The sequence below is a fragment of the Plutella xylostella genome, chromosome 15 (assembly GCF_932276165.1).
Source record: "Plutella xylostella chromosome 15, ilPluXylo3.1, whole genome shotgun sequence".
In the NCBI taxonomy this organism is placed as follows: Eukaryota; Metazoa; Arthropoda; class Insecta; order Lepidoptera; family Plutellidae; genus Plutella; species Plutella xylostella.
The window spans coordinates 4,365,511-4,383,755 of record NC_063995.1 but is presented as its reverse complement, the minus strand read 5'-3'; the positions used below and the strand labels follow the sequence as shown (position 1 = coordinate 4,383,755).

At 39.7% G+C, this 18,245-nt stretch overlaps 3 protein-coding genes across 5 annotated transcripts; 2 read left to right on the top strand and 1 right to left on the bottom strand.

Moving 5' to 3' along the window:
* The first annotated feature begins 1,579 nt into the window (after window positions 1–1,579).
* LOC119691297 (high affinity copper uptake protein 1) lies at window positions 1,580–4,780 on the top strand. 3 transcript variants are annotated; one of them, XM_038108520.2, is made up of 7 exons: window positions 1,583–1,763; window positions 2,483–2,600; window positions 3,149–3,241; window positions 3,430–3,542; window positions 3,745–3,867; window positions 4,078–4,107; window positions 4,318–4,780. In XM_038108520.2, the coding sequence occupies exons 2-7, from the start codon at window positions 2,493–2,495 to the stop codon at window positions 4,517–4,519; spliced, it is 669 nt and encodes a 222-aa protein (XP_037964448.2). In that variant the 5' UTR covers window positions 1,583–1,763; window positions 2,483–2,492; the 3' UTR covers window positions 4,520–4,780. The 3 variants fall into 3 exon arrangements, with proteins under 3 accessions (XP_048482008.1, XP_037964448.2, XP_037964449.2); XM_038108521.2 differs by lacking the exon at window positions 1,583–1,763 and adding an exon at window positions 1,910–2,103; XM_048626051.1 differs by lacking the exon at window positions 4,078–4,107 and having other exon boundaries at window positions 1,580–1,763.
* Window positions 4,781–5,818: 1,038 nt separating this feature from the next.
* LOC119691244 (protein arginine N-methyltransferase 5) lies at window positions 5,819–10,117 on the top strand. Its single transcript, XM_038108297.2, has 9 exons — window positions 5,819–6,331; window positions 6,409–6,687; window positions 6,940–7,119; window positions 7,289–7,460; window positions 7,678–7,833; window positions 8,349–8,502; window positions 8,821–9,062; window positions 9,340–9,597; window positions 9,887–10,117. The coding sequence occupies exons 1-9, from the start codon at window positions 5,928–5,930 to the stop codon at window positions 10,040–10,042; spliced, it is 2,001 nt and encodes a 666-aa protein (XP_037964225.2). The 5' UTR covers window positions 5,819–5,927; the 3' UTR covers window positions 10,043–10,117.
* Window positions 10,118–16,782: 6,665 nt separating this feature from the next.
* LOC119691245 (ubiquinone biosynthesis protein COQ4 homolog, mitochondrial) lies at window positions 16,783–18,071 on the bottom strand. Its single transcript, XM_038108298.2, has 3 exons — window positions 17,484–18,071; window positions 17,204–17,366; window positions 16,783–16,975 (listed from the first exon to the last, which is right to left on the bottom strand). Exons 1-3 carry the CDS (start codon window positions 17,997–17,999, stop codon window positions 16,893–16,895), a joined length of 762 nt encoding a protein of 253 aa, XP_037964226.2. The 5' UTR covers window positions 18,000–18,071; the 3' UTR covers window positions 16,783–16,892.
* Between the last annotated feature and the right edge of the window lie 174 nt (window positions 18,072–18,245).

Genomic DNA, 18,245 nt, shown 5'->3' with positions numbered 1-18,245 from the left:
GAAGTTTTTCAGTTTGATGAGTACAGTGAAACTATTAATTCATGAAATTAATGTTTGAGGAACTAAAATTTTCAGGAGCCTGGCACCATTAGAAAAGAAACATAGAAACAGCGGTTGGCTGTTTTTTCAATTTTCTTATTAATTATTAGGATAATCTAGATAAAAACAACTATTTACGCTTGTTTGCAATTAGGAGGAAGAAGAAAAATATTCGTAGTCAAGCTAGGGAAGTTATTCATCGAGTTTATATACAATGTTTAGCGGAACATGAAGCTAGACACATTTGGTCGAATTTGGAGGATGTTTTCGCTCGTACAGCGTCTATGACGGGTATGTAACATTGTACAAATTGTAATAATTCATATTTTATTAGTACCAACGCTTCATTTATCAATAAACCTAGGTTTAAAGCCCAAGTCGAACATTGTTTACATACCGCTGCTTGTAGGTTTGAGCTGGTTTAAGTTGAGTCAAACCATAACATTTTGATACTTGAAGTTATATTTTTTGTTTACTCACTAAATTCTCATTCTGTAACTCTGTTTTTTTTAACTTAAGGATAGTTTCAAATAAGCATTTTTTATTTTATTTTATAGGAGTATCGGACAGTACCGTCTGGCATATTGCAAAAGAGGGCTCTATAATGGAATATTTCTAACTCCTGGAAGAAACAGAACAGGCCGTCTAAAAAGAGAAATTGATGGTTTTAGTATGTGTCCCCTTCATCAACAAATCCGGATATTTTATACAGTTGTAATAACGTTATCTAAATAAATATTTATTGGTTTCACTATTAGCCTTCATATTAACACCTTCTAGCTTGAATAATGAGCTTTTTTGTGGATGGTAAGTTGTTTTTAAATACAGAAATAGGGTAGGTAGTCACAGGCAAAATTTCAAGTATCAAAGTCACTTTTGTTTTGCTACATGAAAGATAGCTGCGCCCTCATTTAATTTCAGGACTTTATAGTTTCACTGTAACTAAGTAGATTATTTATTTCTCAAATACATTTTTATTTTTATTATACTGCTATTAACTATGGAACTAACTAGCATTTTTGGGTTGTCTCAAAAGGACTCAAATCCAGGACCGGTCATTAAAACCATTAAAATAAAATGCTGTTAGTATGAAGGTTGTACTAGCGCCATCTAGGGTCGGTTTTTTACGTAGGTGTTGTCTATGGTGGAAAATCCCTCAACGGTCGAAATATTATTTATCTCGCATAGTAACATTATCGAGCTCTCGAGCACTGCATACTCGCTAGGCTAGAGTAAATGTGTTCTGTGACTGCATAGCTCAGGATAATAACGGCTTCTTTTTTTTAGATAGTCAGTAGTTTTCACTCATCCCGATTCAATGCAGCTACCTCCCAATCCGGCAAATATTTGACGAGGTCATCCCGCCATCGCCATCGCCACCTCCGTCTCAAGCTGCGTAACCGGCCCAACGAACTGGTTCCCATGATAAAAAGTCCTTGGCCTCCACAGACTGGAACACAGACTCGAACACAGACTACCTAGAAGACGAACAATGAGCGACGGTGACGGCCTTGAAGACTTGACACTGACATCTGACAGTGACAGTTTTCGTAAAAAATAGTAAAGGTGATTAGGTGACGGGTTTCAGTCTTTCAGTTTCAGCAAAAAATACTATTCTTCCACTATTTTGTATTATTTTGTAGATTTGTTTACTTTTTGAAATTGCATTTGTATTAGCAGAATACTATTAATTAAAGTTTGGCTTAAGCTCTCGTAAATTTTGTGTAAGTATACTTAAGTTTAATGTTTTCTGTCCCTTCCTGTACAATATCTTTCAGGAGGTATTATTATGTAAAATATTTTTATTTACTTATTTTTCGAACATGTTCCAGTTATGCTGTAAACGTTCGATACCCCCTCGGGCTTAAATTCATTGTCAAATGTTTAGTAGAGGTGGTTAGGTACTTATCTAAAGTAGGCAATAAGTGAATGTACTTTTGCGTGATATAATCATTGCTCGATAGTTACAACTCACGACTAACTCCCTCTCTCTACGTATTAACTTTAATATTACTTCTACTCAGTTATAGTTAATTGATTGGCTTGGCATAAATTAATTTTCAAGTAAGTACATAATACCTACCTAGATAAAAGTTACTTTATTTGACCTCATACTTGTATAGGTAAGCACTTCATATATGTAAATATGAGAGATCACACTTAACTTTATTACTTTCAGACTATTGTTACATTTTTTATAAATATATAATTTACATTTTGGCTTCAACAGTGCAGAAATATAGCACAATGAAATCTTTATTTTGAATTCACACATTTGTTTAGTAAACTTTTAATTCATAACTTATATTGCAGTAACCCATTGAATTTAATTTCATACAGTACTCAGAATCTAGCCAGTTTGGTTGTCCATAAATATTCCTTTCATGTAATTCTATTCAATTTGCGAAGTTACAGTGCTTTAAATAAGATATTTTCCTTTCAGATATTTGATAATGGATCACATGGAACATATAAATCATGCAGCAATGAATCACAGTGTCCATATGGGACACGGAGGACATGGCACATCTGTAAACACAACCCACATACATAATATGAATGTAAGTCTGGAGAGTGAAGGTTGTGACATTATGTTTAAAACAATCATGTTCATAATGTGCTTTTCTTCACATACCTACTTGACCATTTAACTAAACATTATTACTTGCATAACAGCCTATCAGTGCCTATTAATATTCTCTGTTGACACAGTTTCTGTCAGTACAATAAATGTAGTCATTAGTTTTTTGTTGTTACTAGTCCAGTGCTAGTGCTACTCACTGCTCATTACTTTAGTTTAGGTGCTCAAAGTGTAAGTGACACATTATTTATTTTGTGTATAACATTCTGTAGACATAGATTTTCAATTTTATTAATAACTAGCTGTCCCCGCGCGCTTCGCTTCGCCTTAAAAAGTTTTCCCGTGGGAATTCCGGGATAAAAAGTAGCCTATGTTCTTTCCCAGGATCTAGACCGTATGTATACCAAATTTCATTCAAATCCGTTCAGTAGTTTTTGCGTGAAAGAGTAACAGACAGACAGACAGACACAGTTACTTTCGCATTTATAATATTAGTTAGGATTAATTGATTATAATCTTGTTTCTCAGGACCCCATGGATCACTCACTTCATTTGCAAGCTAGTCATGACCACAGCGGCTCACACGCCGGCCATGCAATGCAACACAACATGTCCATGACTGTAAGTTCAAATTTCATAATTTATAACAAGACACTATAATTACATACTCATTATGCTGAGTGCACAAAAGAGCTTTCAACTTAGATCTTAAATCAATGTTTGTCACTTTCTGTACATATTCTGCATAGCAAGACAATTAATAAACAAATAACCTAACCTGATCAATTATTTGTTTGGATCTATTATAGTTCCATGGTGGCTACATGGAGACTATCCTGTTCTCTTGGTGGAGTTGTCACGGTGTTGGTGAATTCATTGGCTCCTTTCTTGCAATATTTATTATGGCCTTATTATATGAAGGGTAAGTAACTAACAACAGATAAATGTTATCAGAGTAGAATAAATAACTCATTTGACCATTGAAAAATCAGTCCATTCATTGGTATATTGGTAATTAAACTTATTCACTTCAATAAGCGCATATTCTGTGAAGGTTTTTTTGTGTGGTTAATAAAATGCACACTAAAGTATATATTTAATGGGTCATGTTACATTCATTTCAGGCTAAAATATTATAGGAAACATTTGTTATGGAAAACATATGCAGGGCTTCAGTACTGTGCCGTGTCACCGTCTCACAAGGGAGTCGCCAATGTCTGCAGTCCTGACGACCCCACAGTTATACAGTAAGTATGAAAGCCCTTTAAACCTTAACCAGGCTTAGCTACTTTAAAATTAGCTTTTTTTCATTGCTTTCAGCTCATAACTCAATGTACTAAACTTCAAAATAATGTGGTCTTGAATGGTACACTACCTGGTTAAGGGTTAAAATATAGTTTTGTTTAGAAACCGATTGTACCTACCACCTACTAACAATACACATTGTTCATTTCCAGGCCAGTGCCACATGTTCTTGAGCGAAATGTGTAAGTGAATACATCCATTTTAATTCAATTAATTTATGTACTTAATGGTAATCAGCTACCCATGCATAATTTTCTAATGTTGTGATTTAGAAAGAGGAAAACACTTGAATAGATAAAGGGATAATGATAAGATAACTAATGCTGTATACATAATTAACCTTGAATAGTTATTTAATTTTCGGATAGCCTGATAATGTTTTTTTTTTTCAGACCCCGCATGTTAAGTGCAGCACATGTTTGGCAAACAGGCTTGCATGGAGTACAAGTACTGGTCAGTTACATGCTGATGTTGGTGTTCATGACATACAACGTGTGGCTGTGTGTCGCCGTGGTGATGGGATCGGCTACTGGGTACTTCCTGTTTGGATGGCGGGAATCTGTTGTAGTGGACTTCACTGAGCATTGTCATTGATATCGGCTTGACACTGAGAGGAAACCATAGTATTATTTACATAACTGTGCAGCCCAAACTGGTGTATAAACTATATCATTATGTATCTTAATAATTTGATAAGAGTATACATATATAGCCTTATACCGCTACAAATCCTATTTTATTAGATTTAATGTCTGTTAGGGTATGTTATTTAGGATGCTGTGAGAAAGTTATGTGTTTTATGACTTTAGTTAGTTGGAATATATAACTTAATAAACATGCTGTTAATAAAAAATATTAGGTATGTTTTATTATAGTAAGCTTGGTCCAAACAAGTAGATTGGCCTGAAGTTGAAGCTATAGGTATGCATATAACACTTTTGTACCTTGTCAAACTAACAAACCACTCCATCTACTTGTTTGGACCTATTAAGTATGAATATAGAAATAATATTTGTTAGCACAACAACTATCTTATATTTTCTTCTCATATCTTTGACAAAAATAATAGTGATCCATGACCATTATCATTGATTATTGAAATGTTTCATGTAAGTACTAACTAACATAAAACGTATGTCAATGATACAGGGTGCTATTTACTCTAACTGTTACATGTTATCAAAGAGCCTTTAAAATTATAAGGGCATTAGAGCTCCATTCAAATGGAGTTTCGAGCACTGGCATGTGAAAATGGGTATCTATTGTTTAGAGCTAACAGAGTATCTTAGTAAAACTATCATTTATGAGAATTTCGAGGCGCTGCGCGCTTGGCGCCTGTTGTAGCTAGTCGCTCAGCGTGTATCAGTGAAGTACTTAATGTTTATTGGTGCGGACCTTCTCGTTAGAGAAGTACCTACCTACTTATGTTCTTTGGTGTGGACGTGCGGACGGTCCTAAGCAAAGAGTAAAGTAATAGAGGGGAAGATTTTAGAACGTTTGTTTTGCTATGCTACTCGCTAAGTGATACTCTATTTCGCTGAGCATGCCGCCTACCGGTACCGTCCTAAGGGCTCCACCTACAATCATGCCGCCACACCGCATCAAGCCATTCTATCAACAAAAGTAATCCGTGATAACGAGTACTTATTCTAATAAGAAAATAAGTAACGAATATTTCGAGCTGTGTATGGACAGCTGGCCATAGACAACGACCATATACGGTATTACCAACATGCAAATAAGAAAAAAAATAATGTTACCAGATGAAAAAATATTATCCTACCTATAAACCACGTTATCTCTGCACAAGTTGTATTCTAATCTAAACCAGAAAATTAAATCTCGCGTGTAAATGAAACATAAGAATTTTCTGTGTCTGTCTTAATATAAATTTTTAATCTGTGTATGTTAGTATTTTGACAAGCCGGCAGCATTTTCTCTCCTCCGCACTTTAATTTAATTTCTTTCTTTTTTATGTTTGTGCACTAATATTGTTACCAAAATGACTGCTGTGTCGCTATCCTGTGGGTTAGAGTATTCCGCTACACCGGATTTGCAAGCTTGTCTTACGGAAGCCCTTCACGCAGATTATTCATTTATAGTGTCTCCGATAGTTCACCCACGTTTCCGTAGACACCATGTCTTGTCGAGCAGTGGAGTTGCAGGCTTCACTCGGTCAGATATGCTGCTCTGCCCTCAAGATTGGACAGTCAGGATTGTGGGGAAGTTGTCCCCGTACCTGGACGTGGACGCGCCGTCGGCCGTGGCGCGGCAGCGGCACGAGGACTGCCTGCTGGAGGAGCTCGCCTACTGCCGCGGCCTCGGCCTGCCCGCCATCATGCTGAACCTACACGGAAGAAACTCTTCTAACTTAGCTAGAATCCTTCACACTTATTATGAAACAAGGTTAGTTTCTTACCATCACTTAGAATTTATTTAATTTGAAGTATTATGAATTAAATGAACTATTTTTACATTTTCAGCCATCACCCATCTCTGATATGGGCGAGAATACCCATGGTTTGCAATAGGACTTACCAAAACTGCCAAAGCCAAGGCAAGGAAGACAGTGAAGAACCATGGGAAGAGCCGTGGCAGTGGTGGTCCATGTTCCATGAGCGAATGGAGTGGGACAAGAGAGTCGGGGTTGTGCTGGAGTTGTCCGGGGACCTGCCACCAGAGCCACTTCTGAAGCGATGGCTGGGCGAGCCGGTCAGAGCAGTCATTGTGCCAACATCAATCTTTCATAATAACAAGAAAGGGTTTGTTGATTTAAACCATTAAGATTGTTATATGCAGAGTGGAGTTTTATCAGTAGGTACTGTTCCCATAAATGTACACTTGATACTGAGAAACTTTCAATATGAAACCAGCTCTAAAATGGCAACTTACATGCACCTGGCAAGTAAAGGCTAACAGAAATATCACTGACTAAGTCCACTCTGTATAAGTATATTATATCCATTTATATACTATTATCCATTTGCAGTCTTTAACCATGGCACAACTTTCAGATACCCAGTGCTAACAAGACGCCACCAAGACCTGCTGATAAGTCTGGTGGAGCGAGATGCGCAGGTGATAGTGAGCGGCGCTCGTCGGTCCAACCTGGAGTACTACATGCAGTTCCTGTACCACATGTGGCAGAGGAGACCGCACCAAGCTGACGATCCCATGCTCACTTATGCCAGAGGGTATGTATGAGATATGGCCACATAATGTAGCACATCAAATGTTATGTTAGTTGGTGATCCCATGGGATTTTGAACAGATTTTATGAACACAAAATATATTTATTTACACTCTAAACTTTAATAGAATCAAACATACCTCATACCTAAAAATTAATATTTCTTTTTCTAGTTGGGAAGACTTCTTGCAGATACCGCTGCAGCCACTGGCAGACAACTTGGACACACACACATACTATGTGTTTGAAAAGGATCCTATAAAGTATGACCAGTATCAGAAAGCTATTACAAAAGCATTAAATCATCTAAAGTTGAAAGATGTGAAGAAAATAAAGGAAGCACAGGTAAATTTTAATAGATTTTATGTACAAATAAAATAATGGTCAACATCAGTAGTAGCATGGGAAAGGTTAAGATACATAGAGTATAGCTCTCCTTGGGTTCTCAAACTCTTGTAAATCCTCCAGCATGGATAACTATGGGCTGATTATAAAAGAAGAGTAGTAGATAAGTAGATCCACATTCAATGTCAATCTACACACTAAAAATTGACATTTTCAGGTGGAGGATAAAGAGAACCAGGCCGACAACGGGCAAGGAGACAACAACAACGTGGCGAGCGAGCCGGAGTTCACGGTGATGGTGCTGGGCGCCGGCCGCGGCCCGCTCGTGCGGGCTACGCTGAATGCCGCCAGCATCTCGCATACTAAAGTCAAGGTAAAACATGATTATATACTTACATAATGAATAATCCAATTCACACGTGCCACATTTTGGCCTTGTTATCGACCACCTGTGTAATACCACATCGCAACCACGTCGCGTCGGCCACCTCCTCTCCCTATTAACTGCATACGACCACGTGGTTACCACATCGCAACGACAGCGACAACACAACCACATCGACATTTTGTTGCTGCCACAACGCAACTGCAAAAAGCCGCTGCCACACTATTCACACGTAACCACAGCTTGACCATATTATGTCGCTGCGACGTGGTGTGGTTTTGGTACGTGTGAATCGACGCTTACAATTGACACAGCCACTCCTCCTTGTTAATCTAAAAGGTAAATTTTAAGTTCATCTTCATGCATATCATTAGCCATAACCATAGAATTTATGCTTGAAAGTAATAAACAATCAATCAAATATGCAAAATTCGGTATTAATGCCCAAGTCTCGTAAACGGCAGCATTTACAGAACACAAATATATTGTTTATTACAATACAGGTAGTTGCGGTGGAGAAGAACCCGTGCGCGGTGGTGGTGCTGAGCGCGCAGGCGCGGGAGACGTGGCGCGGGCGCGACGTCTCCGTGTTCGCGGGCGACATGCGACACATCAACCTGTCGCCCAAGGCTGACATCATTGTGTCAGAGCTTCTAGGTATGTGGATGGTTCATCTAACTGTATGTAAAGCTGGTAGGGATGGATTTGCAAAAAAGTAAGTCAACATTTGAAAACGTAACATGACCTCTTATTTAAATTATCTATCTTAGCCCAAATGAAAATAAACACTACATACTTTCTGGTACTCAAGACTCTTCAGCATGTTTAAATCTGACCTGCAAGTATAAAATACATATCTGTAATGACTAATAACACAACCTGCATCCCTAATACGAATAGTTCAGGGTTATCCCAAATTTTCCTGCACGGAAAAGTCCCATTTTCCTCGAATATTAATCCTGTTTCTCCCTCCAGGCTCATGGAGCGACAACGAGCTGTCGCCCGAGTGCCTGGACGGCGCGGCGGGGCTGCTGCGACCCGGCGGCATCTCCATCCCCTGCGCCTACACGTCGTACGCGGCGCCCGTGAGCTCGCCCCGGCTGTGGGCCGCGGCGCGCGCCGTCGCCGGCCCGGCGGGGCAGACCCAGCAACGGAAGAACCTGGAGACCCTATGGGTCGTTTATATGCAGAATAAACACGATATTGGAGAGACTAAGGTTGGTTGGAATGGTTGTTAAAATACTAGAATATGGTATCTAGATATAGGGCACAACACTGTGAATGGACGCGATGCGAGCCCGCAACTCACATACTGTCCGAAATGGTACAACTGCGATGGAGAGGCCTGAGGGTGACGTTTTTGCGATGCTTCTGCTTTCTTCCCCCGCACAGAACCATATCGGTAGAACTGATCATACCGCTAGGTGGCGCCACACATTTGACATCCGTTTCCGTCACATATACATAACAAAAAAATATTCTTTTTTATTGCAGCCCGTCTTCACATTCGAGCACCCAGCCAAAGGCATAACAAGCAACGAGGGTGAAGAAATACGTGACTACAGGGACCTGCCGCTGCCGGACAACCGTCGCTCGGCCACGGTCTCGTGGGAGGTCACTCAAGACAACGTCATGCACGGCTTCGGAGGGTACTTCGACTGCTCGCTGTTCGGCAACGAGATGATCAGCATCGTGCCCTCCACGCACAGCCCCGGCATGATATCGTGGTTCCCTGTCTTCATACCGATACAGGTGAGTGAATGTTGGGATATTTATTATTTATCATCATCCAATAATCTACCTCTGCAAGTAAGCGCGAAAAGAACATTATATCTTCTGCCATCTTTCTCCAACCACTGCTGGATTCCTGATAGATGATTAGCCCAATAGGTAGACAGTTTTCCCCAAAACAAATGTATATATACATGTATATGTATACAAAACTTACATACATTTTACATATTTTCACACAGACCGTAATGCCGGAATACACTTGACTGTTCATATTCAAGTATTATAATTCTTCTTATATTAATTTCAGACCCCATTGCGTGTGTCGAAGGGCGACACGATCACGGCGACGTTCTGGCGCTGCGTGGACTCGCGGCGCGTGTGGTACGAGTGGACGGCGCGCGTCGGCGCCCGCACCACGCCGCTGCACAACACCAACGGACGCAGCTCCGAAATGCTCTTATGATTGGCTGTAACTAGTGTTTTGTTATAATTGTAATTAATGATTTTATAAGTTTGCATATAAATATGTGAAAACATCGCCTCCATTCTCTCCCTCGTGGAGGACACACGAAGCACCAAACAAAACGCTTTCATTTTAAATGCCTCTAGTTATATATTTCTGTGATTTGTGGATTTTTCAATGAGCACTACACATTTTAAGTGGATCCTCAAAATCTGCAAAATGTTTTTCTATGTGCTCATCTGCACATAGTCAAACAATACACATGACAGGATCCACCTGCTTGTCTGTTTTTAGTCTCAAGCGCAGGTCACACCACCTGCTAGCGATTAAGTGAGCTAGGTGGGCAGTGTGGCTTGTACTGTAAATGAGATTGTATAGTTAAAATATACTTATTATGTATTCTGAGCCTATCTGAAACCTAGTTAAACATTGTGAGATATGGCGTTTCGACTTTCTCCGTGTTCGGCATCATAAGGGTCACAGTGACAGTTAAATAAAATCCATTTTTCTCTCCACCTTTAATTTGCAAGGTGCGGGTGCCTATATAAATAGAGTGAGTCGCCCGCGCGCCTCAGTTGGTTTTTGATTTTTGAAGTGAACACTTCGGCAAAATGGCTCAATGTAGCCACGGTTCTCGTCGTCTTCGCTCCGACGGGGAAAAATATAATATTGAATTTGCGGAGTCCTCGCTGCCGGGAGCTGTAGCGTGATGCGGACCAGGCGGCGCGGGGCCTGCCGGCTGCTGCCATTGCTGAGGATTTCGCAACGAAGGTTTGAGTTGATAAGCCGTGAGTAAAATGCTATTATTTACTGCTTTTAAAAGCTCAGCCACTGGTCATAATGCTCCGGCGCTTGGGGTTTTTATCCCACGCAGTAGGGTCCGATTCAATAGTCGTGGTGATGATTGATCACATATTCCGGTCCTACTAGTGGCGCTTGAGCTAGATACTTACATTAATGACCGCTTTAAGTAAAGCATATGTTAATTTTATACAGGAAAAAATAATAAAAATATATTTTTCTACCCTCAATTTCTAATATTTTTAGAAAACAGTTGATAAAAACTTTGCTATTACAATAATGCACTTGATTATAGCTTATGTAAGGCTTTACAAACAGGAGCTTTCCAGGACCGTCATAGGATTTTTTACAGGAAGCACGTGGCTCCGAGTTTCAGTATGTTGGGACATTGTGGCATGTGCGGCGACTAATGTGATCCGCCGGTACCTACCCGCTGAGGGTAGGCAGGCCGATACGGTGAAATTGAAGTTTCGTGTAACCTGCACTGCCCTGCCCTGTGCTCCTGCGCTGGCCGCCGTCTTGTGGCACCTGCATCGCAGCATACACCCGGCCCTGTGCTCCTGCGCTGACCGCCGTCTCGTGCCACCTGCATCGCAGCGTACACCCGGTCCTGGCCCTGGCCACCGGTTTGTGGTACCTGCATCGCTGCATAGACCCAGCCATGCACTCCTGCCCTGGCGGCTGTACACCCGGTCCTGGCCCTGGCCACCGTTTTGTGCCACCTGCATCGCAGCGTACACCCGGTCCTGGCCCTGGCCACCGGTTTGTGCTACCTGCATCGCTGCATAGACCCAGCCATGCACTCCTGCCCTGGCGGCTGTGTTGTCCCACCTGCATCGCTGCGCACACCTGCACTCCTGTTCTGGTTGCCAGATCCAAACGCCCCCTGTCTGGGAAGAGATTTTATGCTCAGCGGAACCGCCTGCACTATTGCTAGCACGGTCATCATCATCATCAGCCATCATTATGAGTGACTTATTTAGAAGGTATCGAGTAACGTGCGCTATTCATCAGTGATTTTGGCATATGCAGACGAACGTTTACTGCCAAGGTTGGTCATGTTAGCCATACAAGGGCACACCAACGAAGCCTGAGTAACCACCTGCAGTCGCCGTAGCCGCATCGGCATGGCTGACGACAAATCGGGTAACGTGCACCGCTTCTAAAAGTGTTATAGCACTTCAATTTGATGCCTCCGCTGAGGTAGGGTATTCTATTAAAGCAGCTTTCTTCTGAACTGCCCAAAGTGACCTGTAGACTGCTCCTGGGGATAGTTGTGCAATCAATTTTTTATTTCAATGTCTCTGCTGAAGAAACTGTCTAATGCAGCTTTTGTTCTAAACTGCCTTAAGATCATTGGACTGCTCATGGGAATGGTGACGCACGGTAAGTAGGAGCGTTACTCTATACTGATGAGAAACGAACGAACGAGAGCTGTCGTGCAATCGGCACGTTTAATACATACAAACAGATAGAGCGGCTCGCGCCGCAGTGCACTGAAAGTTCGTTTTTCGTCATATAAAGTGACCCCCCAGACACTATCTTAAGTGTCATGACACATCGGCAGATTCCAGCTTTGAGTCTTTTCTTTTCTCGGCTGTGAGCAAAGTGAATCCCACCGGCGAGTGTTCAACCTAAAAGCACTGAGCTAATTCCTGATTTCGTGAAAGTCGCTGTTGCTATACCATACCGCTTCACAAGTTACCGAATTTATTATGATCCTACTGTCGGGTGATCATGATCGGAGTGTCATCGCGGTTTCTGAGTGGCACCATATTAGCTGTCTTCCTTATGTCCCAGTGGATTGTGAGTGTGTATCCGAGCTCTTTGTTGAAAAATGCGTGAACCTCCTACGCAGCAGCTGTCTACTAGTTGTGTATCGAATAAATCGAGTAACGGTGCTCTTGCACGAGACGACTACCTTTTGGTAAAATTATAACTTCAACTATTCTGGGAACATGCATATACCTACTGTGTACTGTGTATCACATCACGTGTAGCCGCAGCCCTACTCAATACGGGGCTAGATAATAAACAATGGCAGTCGTCATTAAATTTCTATGAATTTCGAAGGTCATCATTTGGAGCACAATCCAAAGGGTGAAAGTACCTATTCATGCCTAAACGGCTTCTATAATGAAAATGTATTTTTAATTCGATTCTGGCGCAAACGTTTCATAACTATTTTTCAACACTGTATCTGCTGAAACTACTTAGACTGACTGGTTAAGATGCAGACGTGCCGTTTTCACAATTCCATTTTGAGTAATCCTCAACTGTTTTATGGATCTTTTAGTTAGTTACGTAACTAGTTACCAAGTAAAAAAAAAAAATAAAAAAAAAAATTACTTGTGTCATGCTCGTACTCGCATCTCATTTAGGAGCTCTCTGGCCTCTAGCTGAAGGCTAAAACTGGTATATATATCTACTAAGCTAGTACAGAGTTATAACCGGGCAGCGGTGACATGGTAGCTGCTTGATTTATTAGAGTTTGTTGAAAACTTTCTAAATAAGTAATAATAAAATTATTAGTCATAATATTAACTCTTCGCAGTTCTCTCAGAATGCAATACCAGCTCGCTGAAGTAGGTAACCTTCCTTAGCTGGACAACAACAAGCCTTTTTGTTTTAAAGAGTGTCACAGTTATTCGCCGTTCCACTGTCATATCGATGTCCAAGGACTTTTTCTTGGGTATAGCTAACTACCTAAGTTTACCTATAGATAGCCGCAAGCTATCTGCTGTTGGCGAACTGTCAGTTCTGATTGATAAGTCAGGCTCGAGGTGGCTCGTCCAACTGTCCATGTTCCCGCCACCATGATTGTTGCTTCCACAGATTAGAGAGTCTATGTTGGCTGTCGTTGCATCAGGTCTGATCAGGTACAACTAACATCTTTACGTACCATCTTTATTTAATCGAGCTATTTTATTTTGTTTTATCTAGGTTGACTTAATGGTTTCAAAATCGAACCTACAACAATGTAAGTAGGTACCTACCTACGTACCTTTGAAGTTGCAACAAGGCGAAGCCTTAAGTTTTTGGCCGAGACCTGCCCTTAGTGTTGACGAACATACCTAAAGGTGACCTTGTTAATGTTTTTCATATGAAGTACTGAACATTTCACTTATCCTGGTGGCATGACTGATCATTTACTTACCCAGCTAAGACATGTTAGCCGGGTTTCATTTGTCAACTATTACAATTGTTATGGTTGTGTTAATCAATCTTTATTAATGGGAGGTTTTCAACCATAGACAACGTCCATAGACAAAACCCGACAATAGATGGCGCTAGTAAATCTTCATACTGAACAGGACTGCATATTTTTTTATAGCCGGCATGGATTCGAGTCCTTTCAGCCAATACAAAAATCCATGTTTATTCCACAGAATAATACTATGATTAAATAGTTTGCCTACAAGTTGCCTATTAGGCAAATATTGCCAAATACAAATGATTTCGTAGCATAACTGGTATTTGTTGAGAACGTGCAAACTAATAATAATAAATTGCTGTTATATGTAGTTATACATAATATTAAGTGTGAACTAGTTGAGATCATCTGCATCCTCTGTCCATGTCCGAGGCGCGACCGCCGTGTGTAAGTATCATAATTATTCTGAGGCACGTTGGAAGTAATGATTTCTCTATGGTAGAGCAGACATTAGTAGGTGGGTACTTAGTTTTCTCTACCCACACCACAAAACTAAAGTTTTCCGACTCTCTGAATAGCATTTATAGTAGATATGTCGTCGTGTTGTATTGTAGCTTACTGTAGAGAAAGGGGGGTGCACAAAATTCCACAAAACGAAACAAGACGGGCAAAATGGATGGAAGCATTAAAAGAATTAAAGCCTGGATTAAACATAAAAAAGCATTCAAGAATATGCCCCGGCCACTTCAAACCATCAGACTACCTCTTAGGTAATACTACTTACTTATTCTTGCTCATTCAGTAGGTAGGTAATTAAAACAAACTTTTTAATAATTATTATCTTTAACTAAACCTGAGGCATTTTATTTTATAGATCAAGGAAAATGCTAAAAAAAGAAGCTGTTCCAAGTGTATTTTTTTGGGATTATTCCTGAATGATTATTATTGGGGGAGTGCAAAGGTCGGTCGGGTATAGAAGTCACAAAAGTCCAAAAGAATAGCCAGAGTCGTCGAAATTATCACAAAACACAGCACCGGAGACATCCGCGTAAGCTACAAGAGAAACCGAATGACATAACATTTGTTTTGTAGTAGGTCTGTGACATTTGTCATCTCCGTTTCCTCAGAAGAATGTAGCTCACTACTAAAAACGACAGGCCGAATGCCATCTATTGGTCGATTTAGGAACTACTGGAAAATCTCCCATTGATGTCATCTACCAAGGAATGCTGCCAGAGCTCATAATATTCACACATGATGATACAGAATGATAGTAGCCCACAAAATCGGTGCAAAGGCTTATAAAATAACTTTCCTTCCTAGTAGGACTGCACAGGAACTCGTTAACCGCCGAGTTAGTTAGAATACAAAATTAGACTGTGTGTTACTTATCAATCTAGAATATGAATATAGTGACCAGCATCATGTTTTGAAAAACTGAATACTTAGTTATCCGCCAGTGTCACAGCCTTCATCTAATCTTTTCCAGTAGCTGATGAGGCTGAGATATTTAGTAAAATTATCTTCCCTTCAAGCACCACTCCTCGTTCCAAGGACTAGATGCCGCGCCAGGTGTTGCAGGCCGTGTCGTCGTACGGGGCTGACTGAGCAGGTCCTCGAGGCTCCAGGGTCGGCTGCTGCATTTCTGAGGTCAGTCCAGAATTACATACCCTAGTCAGCATGTGCCCCAGCGGCCTGGATCGATATTCTACATTTTACAGCTTTTAAATATTGTTGCAAAGTATTTCACTGGTTCCATCCATTCGGCTAGTGTATGTTAAAAATATTGCCTTGACAATAGCAAGATTTTGATCAATAATTACTTATAATATTGCTTTCGAAGAGGCACTGTGTGTATCCATATGTATAAATACCTACCTATATGTATAGGTACATACCTTCCATAACTTTCTGACAAGTCAGGAATAATAAGGAAGTACTTAAGTCTTATGTATACTTATACCTTTCTTTTTAGTATATCTATTACCTAGAAATCTATGCATTATAAATTTATAGATTCAAATATTTATCTACTGATATACTCATCAGTAGCTTATGGGTCACAGTTGGTTTTCTCTCCACCATGCGATAATAAACACATCTCACAATGTTTAACTAGGTTTCAGATAGGCTCAGAATACATAATAGACGCATTTTTCCTGAAATAAAAATGACATATTATGTATCTAGCCTATCTGAAACCTAGTCATTTCTGCATGGTGATATTACAACTGAGGCGCGCGGGCGACTCACTCTATTTATATAGGCACCCGCACCTTGCAAATTAAAGGTGGAGAGAAAAATGGATTTTATTTAACTGTCACTGTGACCCTTATGATGCCGAACACGGAGAAAGTCGAAACGCCATATCTCACAATGTTTAACTAGGTTTCAGATAGGCTAGATACATAATATGTCATTTTTATTTCAGGAAAAATGCGTCTATTGTACAGCAACACAGTCCATCAATAGTCAAGCTTGCTAGTTAGGAATAAGATGTAATTTGTTTTGTCATCTTGTTATGATTAGAGATAAGTGATAAATATATGTATAAGAGGATTTGATTTGTGATATTTGAACAGGATACCCTGGAATTGCAAAATATTTATAAAATATTTTTACTGCAGTAAGAAATATTTTGTTGCTGTTATTATCTGGTAAAGTTTCTGTATTATGTCATGTGAACATTTCAGTGTGGGGAAGGGTACAGTTACACTGAAATGCTATGGTATACCTACTGACCAAGTGACCCCTGAATATTAAAACAAAAATAAAACAAATTATCTAAGTCATTTCTGCAGTTTTATTTTATAGTAACATAATTAGGTATAATATTTTGTCCCTACACACTAAATAAATTTAAATACTAGGTTCTCCTTTTTTAATAATTTATGATTAACTTTTAACTAGTCTTGTTATGTTCATCTCTTTGTGAAATTCATCAATATCTTGATCCCATCTCTTTTCAAAATAAATACCTGCAATAGAATTATGCATAACATTTAATAAGTGAAATATTAAAATATTCGTGGACTTTACCTACTTGCACTCACTGTTACTAATGTAATGTAACTACGTAATGCTAATTTTGTTATACTAGCTTGTTATGTCTGCCTTTTAGCATATATTTTTTCTAAGTATTCACTTAGAAAAAATATATGCTAAAAGGCAGACATAACAAGCTAGTATAACAAAATGGTCATTACCTTGTAAAAATTGTGCATTAGCTCCAGTTCTGATGGCCCAAGGCAAGTAGTACTTGAGGTACAGTTGGCGGTGCTTGGGCTGCAGTCTGGCTGCTCCCCAGATGCCACCACTTATACACATCGGTAACTTGGTCTGTATTCCTTCAACCCATTTTACAGTAACCTGTAATATATTTTTGTTACAAAAAAAGAAAGAATATAAAAGATATGAATAAAAATATTTATTTGCTGAATATGGGTTTACAATTATCGATACTGTCATTAGCAGAATTTCACTTACCTCTCCGAGCATTGAAGTTTTCATGAACAAAGTAGCATGGACCAAGTCATGAACTTCCCTGTACCGTTGCATAACATATGCTAGCTCTGGATCAGATATGAACTGCACAGGCAATCTAGAGTCAGCAGTAATGTTGTTATCACGCATAAAGTCTGCATAAACTCGACCCAAAGTATTTTTTGGCATATTAGATAGTGTAGAAAATGATACAGACTGCGAATTGATCCGAGGCTTTTCTTTTAATATATCTGTACCTTCAGGTGTTTCAAGCATTCTTGAACGCATGTATTTCAAAGAATCGTCGCCAGTTATTTCTCCTAAACATGCTATCATGTCTCCTCTATACGGATTGAGCAGGGCAATAGCAGCCGAACCACACGATAATAACGTCTTCTGCAAAGTGTTTGTGGGGATAAAGTTCTTTTTCACCTCTTCTAGAAATGTGTTTGTTACCGGAGTTACAGTAGAATATGATCTACTCAACGATAAGTAGTTTAATTTAGCACAGCACCTCATCTTTAATATTTATTCGTTTAGATTTGTTTATGTTTTGAGTAAGAGAAGAGGAGATAATAATAAAAAAAACTACAAAACAAAATTGACCAAAAGTTGAAACAAAACGTCAATGTCAAATGTTGATGAAATGTTATTCTGTGATACCAATTAGGTATTATGCCTCGTTTAGACGTTGCCGAGGGTTCTCGCTTGACTCAGCAGCCCTTCCCTTCTCGTTTGACCAAACTTACGCAGCTTTCGCCTTAA